This window comes from Pinus tabuliformis, chromosome 8 (genome assembly GCF_031772625.1).
Source record: "Pinus tabuliformis cultivar Carrire ecotype Pingquan chromosome 8, CPIR1, whole genome shotgun sequence".
NCBI lineage: Eukaryota > Viridiplantae > Streptophyta > Pinopsida > Pinales > Pinaceae > Pinus > Pinus tabuliformis.
Genome location: NC_142294.1, coordinates 721,235,691 through 721,243,876, shown reverse-complemented (window position 1 = coordinate 721,243,876; position 8,186 = coordinate 721,235,691). Strand labels below are relative to the sequence as shown.

Genomic DNA, 8,186 nt, shown 5'->3' with positions numbered 1-8,186 from the left:
CATTATGCTTGTGCCTAGGAAATAATGGAAAATACTGTCTTTCTTTTTACTATGTTGCGGTTATATTTCCTTGTTTCTATTATTACAGTAGCATGATTTAGGGTTGGTAAAACCCTCATTTATTTTCTGCAAAATATGAACATGCCCATGAATATAATTTAACAATTTTCTGATTTGGTTAAGCCATGTGGCTAGGGTTGCATTTGTTTCTCTGACGTAGTGTTTTCTTGTAGTTGTATGACTCTTGAATTATATCTTAAAATGTAGTTGTTATTATGGGTTTAGTTTGTTGACTCCAGACAGTACATGCAGACGTTGGGTTTTTCGGCTTGATCGTATATGTAATCGACACCAACAACTATTTTCTTAGCAAGCAAATGACCTTGTACTATTGTTTATGAGTTTATACTCCCAACATGTATTTTTGGTTCTCTAGTCGAGCATTATCTTTTAGAATTGTATTAGTATTCAGTTAACAGTTACTTTCGTAATTTGGAATTCAAGATTATTTATATTTGCACTTATATTTTCTTTTCCACCATCTAGTACAAATATTTAATTAGGTTCCCAATGTCTTCACCAAGAGAGTCTATCGATACTCGTTGTAAGTGAAACCTTACATATAAGTGTTTATATGGGCCGAAAACCAAATTATTCCAATGACGTTCTCCAATTCGTCGGTTGGAACTAATCGATTCAGAATCTATTTGTTTTATTATTACTCTAGTTGTTATAAGTTTCCCTCACCACATAGGTTTTCCCTTAATCTCGAGTTCTCTTCTTCTACTAGTATCAATTACAATCAAACATTCTTTACATTTAACCTTTACTCTCCACATTATATAATTACAGAAATATCCCACATAGAAATGGGAATGACATTTTTGGTTAAAGACCCACATGTATTTCTTTTCTTTTATAAAATCATGACCTTATCATTATCACTAATTATTCTACTACTTACTTTAACATAGTATCTACAACTCATCATTTCATATACTTTCCTTTCATAAACCAATAAATCTCTAAAAAAAATATTCATTCTTCTTCCATTTCATTCCGTGTCTATTCAACAGATCCACAAATTATGAGCAATTATTCAAGTTTAAACATTAAATTTTTAACTAAGAATCTGGAAAGTTTTATCTGTACTTATTTGAATAGATTTAGGCAGCCAGGGAATTCCACCAAGAGAAAGACCACTCCACCCAACCAATGAAATTGGCAATCATGTCCAATTCTCCCCCCGAGCCTTTTCAATTTCCAGAATAGCATAATCAATTTCCAGAATAACAAAATGGACAGTGACCTATCTGAGTTTTTCCTCAAGCGTTAAGACTACACTAGTCCAGCCAATGAACTCAGAGACTAGGAAGTCTATCTTGGGGTTTCAACTGGCAACCAACCAACTCAAGAATTCCCCAACCTACAGTGTCCTTCCTCCCTCAACAATGTCTTTTTTGAGGGTCACAAGGTTATTGACTATCCTTTCTTGGACCTCCTCTAGGTACCAAGTAATCAAGGTAGCTAGAGGTTTTTTTCCCTCTCATAGTCTTGGCTTCCTTGTCCCAATTAAGATTATTTATCTCTAAAGAGAGGAATAACTATCTTCTAACTAGATGGTAAATGAAAATTTTCATCTAAGGTCTTTTTTAGTGAATTCCAAGTCTTGCCTTAGCCTTTTTAGAATAAATTAAAAATAAAATTTAAACATTAAAGTTTTCTACGAGGCTTTCCAAGTCTATGCCATAAAGTAATTAAAATATTTACTTTTCAGTGAGGATTGTTACAAAGATTTATCACAAAAAAATATTTACTCATCACTGAGGGGTGTTACATAGATTTATCACAAAGAAATATTTACTTATGATTTGATATATATAACTCTGCTAGTTTAATTAAAATTGTGAATTTATATAATTTTATTTAAGTAAATGACTTGAAATATTTGATTTTTGAACCAATAGAAATATTTTGTTATTTAAATTGTATTTGTTTAATGTAAAAATAAAGTAAGATTCTAAAAACTCCTTAATACTTCAATGGATTGTGTAAATAGACAATTTAAAATTATGATTTATCCAATTTCAACTAAATTATCTATTAAACAAAACTAAAACAACCGTCTTATTAAATTATTCAACTATTGTTTTTAAATTTAAAATGTTTAATAATTAAAATAACATTTTTCTTTACACTATAACAAATTTAAGGATTATCGGCCTGGAGTATGCCGTAAAACTGCTTCTGCTTGGCTAAGAGCTCGTCTTCCTCGGACGTAAGGAAACAGGTTAACGGCCCAAGACCCAGAGGCATCTGGCAGGAGTGATGAGCCTGCTCCCTTACGGACCACCAGCGGGTTATTTCAGGTGGCGTGGTTTTCCTATCTAACTATGATGAGTCAAACCGACATTCGCGGATAGCAGCCAGAGATGGCTGTCTTCACTGTTGGTTTTGACACCTGAGTTGATAGGTTTTTCCACCTAGGTGAAAAAAAAACAAATTTAAGGATTAATGATAATGAGTCAACTTCTATTCAATATCACAAATTTAAATTTTGAATAATAGTCCTACCTAAACTTAAACGTAATAATGATAAATGAGCTTAATATTGATAATTATCCACCACTAACTTAATGGTGATAGTTATCCACTACTAATTTAGTAACTAAATTATAATAATTGTTTTATTATATAAAATCACAAATTAAAACCCAAAATCTCCGAAAATGACCAATTAAAATTAATAAATTCCAATTTGAAAAAATAAACTTTAACCCGGGAAGGGCCGTCGCTTCTATCTTTTAGCGGCGTCGAAGGGAAAGATGAGGCTGGTGACTGTGAGAGAGAAAATCAGTGGGAAGAGCCTATAAAATGATTCCAGCCAACACTTGCGCTATTTATAATGCAATTCAATTGCCGGGTACTTCTCGGAATTTGTTTATAGAAGATAGGAGCATTCAGCATTTTGCTAGGATTTAGGGGATCAGGGAAAGCCGAAGCTCCCCGTCCCTCCAATTTCTCCAGTAGCTCTTCATCAATGAATCCGTTGTAAGAGATTCCCCATAAAACAGCAGTAATCATCGGCTGAGGAAGTTAGTGGAGGGCATTCTGTGCAGGGTGTGTGGCTTTGAAAAGGAGATGGATGGAAGGAAACAAAGGATACCCGAGTGGGAACGACTTGTTCGTGTGTTTTCCTTCCCGGGCATCAATTCGAATGATGCAGAGGTCGATTCTGAGCCCCGGGAGAATAGAGAAGTCCAAGGAAAGTGGCTTCGGTGGTAGCAGGAGAAAAGGGGGCCATTCGAGCCCCATGTTTCCGGTGCTTCTCAGTCGCAAGAATGTGAGCAGCGGCGATTTGTCGGCAGAGGAGGATGAGGAGCCTTCCTCGCCCAAGGTCACATGCATAGGACAGGTGAGAGTTAAATCGAAGCAGCGGAAGGGGGCTGAGAGCTTGAAGAGATGGGGTAGTCTTATGATTGATTTCAGGAAGGAGGTTTGTCATGGGTTGAGAAGCCTGGGTGTAGAGTCAAGCTGTTTTTTCACATGCAGCAGATCATGCTCAAAGGGGGAGGAGGAGCATGGGAGGCAGCATTCAACTTGTGGGAGCACTGGGCTGGCTAAGTGGTTCATGGTCTCGCACGAAGGAGATGAGAAGAAACATGGGAAATTGGACCCGGATGCAGAAGAACGAGAGAAAAGCGTAGAATTCATGGACCCATATGAGGAATTGAAGAACCCATGTGCGAAAAACAAGGAGAAAATGTACCCAGATGATGAGGAATGGACCCAGATAGGCAAATTTGGGGAAGAGGATGATGTGGGTTATTGCGGAAGAAATGGCTATGGTGGTGGTAATGACGAGGAAGAAGAAGAACCCACTTGTATTCCCCCAAGAAATGCCCTTTTGTTGATGAGGTGTAGATCTGAGCCTCTGAGAGTATACTCGAGGCATTGGACGTCCGATTCCAATGACAGTGAACCCTATGAACCCACAAAAGGTCGTGTTTGTCAGGATTCGGACAGAGGTAGGATGGCTTCCAGTTATGGAGATAAAGCATCTGATAATGATAAAGAGCCTAGAGAGGTACATGACTCAGAAGCCACGGCAGAGTCCTTGCCTCAAGCACTGGTATTGATGCGTTGCCAACCAGAGCTCACTAAACTTTCTCTGGAGGTATGCAAGGAAACATGGGTGTCAAGCAGAGACTTCTTAAGGAAGCCTGTGGTGAACCGAGATAATGATAGCAGCAACATGATCAAGGGGAACGGTGATCAGGAAGGGTCCTCTAGTGGTGCAGAGGGAATGCGTAAAATGCCAGGAGAGAAATTCAGCCCTGCTGTTGAAGCTTTCATGTTGAAAAGATGTAATTCTGAACCTCTCAAGCTTTCTGTCAAGCTTGCACCAGAAGCATGCCTTTGGAAGAGAAGAAATTTGGGTCAGCCACTGGCTCTCAATATCTGACGAATTAACTCTGGAATTTGCAGCTGCTTTTAAAGAGTTTATGTACAGAGTATATGGGGATAGCTATGGGCCTTATTCCACAACAATGCATGAAATAAGTGATGAGATCAGGTTTCCTTGTGATTACAGAAGTTGCCAACCAACTCAACAGTTCATATTTGGGAAGATGTTGCAATTTGCCCTTGTTAGAGAAAAACTGTGTGGTAGTCTTGAGTTTTATACAGATATTATACCGTGTTAGAGATCTATATCATTTTGTAAAAGGGATATTACAATTAGAGTCATGGTGTTCTTTTGTCCGCAAGGTTGTATCCCTCCATAAGAAGCGTTTTTTTGATGCTGGTAGACTGCTCTACCTTCCATGGCACTCAATGGGTGAACACTTCGTTCCGGGGTTCGTGAACATAGACAAAACAATCCAATTTGAGATCTTTCATGCCTCTGCTGCGCAGGTTTTAGGCCGGAGTGGACATACTGCCTGGAAAAAAGCCTGAACAGAAGAATATACTTTGTGCAGGTTTACTTCTTAGTTAGTAGATAGTCCCGTGGTGGGGCAATGGAATGGATTGTTATATGTTATTGAGTAGAGACTGTTATATAATAATTAGACAAACCAATATTACTCTCTGGATCTTTGGACAAATGGGGTTTTCGCTTTGCAACAGTTGACATGAGTATTCTTCCACTGCATCTAGATGGAGATTTTGTGAAAATCTTTCCAGTTGGAACAAAAAATGCATTCTGTAATTGTTTTCTATTTGAAATTGGTTATATTCACTGTAAATGCTGCCACATTCCATACTTAAGTGCTAAAATCTCTGGGATTTCAAGTTTCTGGTCACCAGAACCATAAAGGAATGAAAATGGACACAAGTATTGATATATTGGTTCCATCATTCCAAATATAGTTTGTGTTGGTTTTTGATACCTTAAGACGCTGGGGATCGATTTCTAATTCTCGTTTAAGTTGACTCCATCCTTATTGAATTAGATTTGTCTAGATTCTTATCTACAAGGGCACGTTGTGTAGTGTTGTGTGTGTTGTTGTGCATCTCTTTCTGTGAATCTCAAGTTACTGTACAAATGTGGTTGCCTTGTAAGCTTAATGAGCTTGGAGTTACGCTTTAGGAAGCATACAGTTACAATTGAGACTTAAGATCTGCCATCTTAAGATCAATATCCATTTTCATGAGCTGTATTTTGATAGTGTTTGGATAAGATCTATTTTTATAAATAACCCTCATGACTTACATGTTAAGTTGTATAAATAATCCTTACGACTTACATGTTAGGTTTCATGGAATTCTTACAGCTTCATATTTATAAAATTTTTATAATAGCTTAACTGTATTTTGAGCTGAGGCTTATGCTTTGTTGCAAAGCAACCATCACTTATGCTATAGCTTATTTAGATGAATGAACAACATCATTTAATCGATTTGTCAAGAAGGAATGCTGGTTTTTCGCGGCAAAGGATGCCTATGTCATCAATGAAGTCCTGTGATCCTCTGAATGATTCACTGTTATTAGAAACTTCCTGTTTTCTTGGTTGCCTAATCCATCTGGATTTGAACCAGTAACCTATTCCAAGGAGTGCACTTACCCATTCACAGTCAATCCAAACCCCCTTAGAGTCTGAAAACTCTGCCAATATCAAAATTAATGTCAATCCTACCATGCTTTCCCACCTGCAAACCGTGTTACTAATAAATATTAAAATCAAGCTCTTCACCCTCTGGAGACAAACAAAAACATGAACGGTTGGCTTTGCACATTATTGATCGGCTGTTTTGAATTGGGGATGGTGTTTAAATACAACCTGTGTGTTTCACTTGTATGATAAGTCATAGTTCATGGCTTCATGGACTTGTAAAGCGGGGACCAAAATTATAAATTTCTCCTCTCAATCGTCACTGAGAGCCAATTTCATCATGTTATATGATGTAACTTCATGTTTATGAAGCATGTATGTTTTCACCATGGATATTGTGGATTGTTTTTGAATGATGTAAATATTCCAGACTAATTTTGTTTCATATTTGACTGCCTCATATCATTAAACAATTCAAGTGGGTTTCAAGGAGGCTGTCTAACTGCATGCTTGTCATGCTTAAGCATCTGAGTTATAACGGATTGCTTTTAAAGAATTTGATTATTCAGTGCCATGCTTTGACTCTAATGCAAAGGAAATGATTTTCACTCCCACTAATCAATAAGAACAATTCAAAAGAAAGATTTGCATGGGAACTTTTCTTAGTAAGCAGCCATTTGAGATCCTATTCCCATTGATTATCTACAATTCAAAAGAAATATTTATTTCATGGAAGCTCTCCACAGTGAGCAGCCATTTATTCCCATTGATCAATATGAACAAGTAATCACAAAGAAGGCAACTTCCCCGGGCTTAAAGAGCAGAGTGATCTTGGAGTGAAGAAACTGGTTTAGATCTCTGACCCTAAGTTGTGTTTAGGATGCAAGTCCATGAAGAAGAACGGAGCTAGCATTCAAAGTACTATTCTATAATGTCAGGAGAAGTTTTGCTCCAGTACCTATACCTATACTCTTTTACAGTTTCACATACACAAGTGGAACTAGTGTTAAAAAGGGAAACGGTATATATAGTTGTGCTGTCTTCTCACCATTTGCTTTATAATATGTATAGAGTACAATTGTTCCTGTTGGATGGTGTGAAATTGACTGATGCCTTGGGTCAGTTGGCCTATTTATTTGTCCAAAGTTTCCTTTGGCAGTGCATGAGGTGCATGTGACAAGAAATACTTATGGCTTGAATTTTGAAGCAATCTCCTGCCAAGTTTGGACCAACCACTCATTCCAGGTGATTTGAATTAGTTTTGTTTTGGAGTCAGCCACTTGAATTTGTTTTTAGTTTGAACCCAACCTCTCACTGTAATTGATTTCAATTTGTAATGTGTATTTGTTACACGTTGGGTACATGAAGGAAAAATGCCATGAAACCAGTTGATGTATAATGACAATACCGACATAACTGAGACCTTGTGGGTTGACATATTCCATCATATCAGGTCACGTTACTCCCCTCGGAAACCTTTGAGCTTGGCTTGAGCTGACATGTATGATGTTGTAATTTTATAATTTAGTGCATAGGAATACAACAATATGGATTAATAGTTGCATAATTCTGGGATACTATGTCGAGACAAACAAGATTTTTTTGGTCTTTCTTACTAGTAGATTTTGGGAATATTTTGAAATCCAATAAATAAAAATAAACAAAAATCACCCCAAGTCAAATAATTAGCTCCTTTATTCAAAATAATATTTTGTAAATCTACAATAGTTAAATTAACTGGATTTTTCAGACCAAACATTAATAGATGTGTAACTATTTTGTAGGTTTGCTGACAACATGATATATTATGTGAAAATTATTGTTGAAAGAGAATGATTGCGAGACAAATGGATAAATTGCCCAATTTTCGTGCCACTGGGGACAGTACATTATTGCAAGTATGTATGTTTCACATTGAATGAGGCAGATGGGTGCAGAGACAAATCAAATCAGGTGCAGGTGCCATTCAAAAACGCCATATTGGGATAACATAGCGCTGAATTTGAGCGTGATGCTTTGGCCGTTGGAAGGTGCTAGTAGTAGTGAAATGCAAGCGATTTATGTGAGTTACAACAAATTAAGATGCAACTAGTTTGATTTAAAAGGACACTGTTACACGGAAGTGACAAA

General features: G+C 37.1%; 1 protein-coding gene across 1 annotated transcript; it reads left to right on the top strand.

Moving 5' to 3' along the window:
* Positions 1–2,833: 2,833 nt before the first annotated feature.
* Positions 2,834–5,094, top strand: LOC149237620 (uncharacterized). Its single transcript, XM_089372719.1, has one exon. It carries the CDS (start codon positions 3,146–3,148, stop codon positions 4,463–4,465), a length of 1,320 nt encoding a protein of 439 aa, XP_089228845.1. The 5' UTR covers positions 2,834–3,145; the 3' UTR covers positions 4,466–5,094.
* The last annotated feature ends 3,092 nt before the right edge of the window (positions 5,095–8,186 follow it).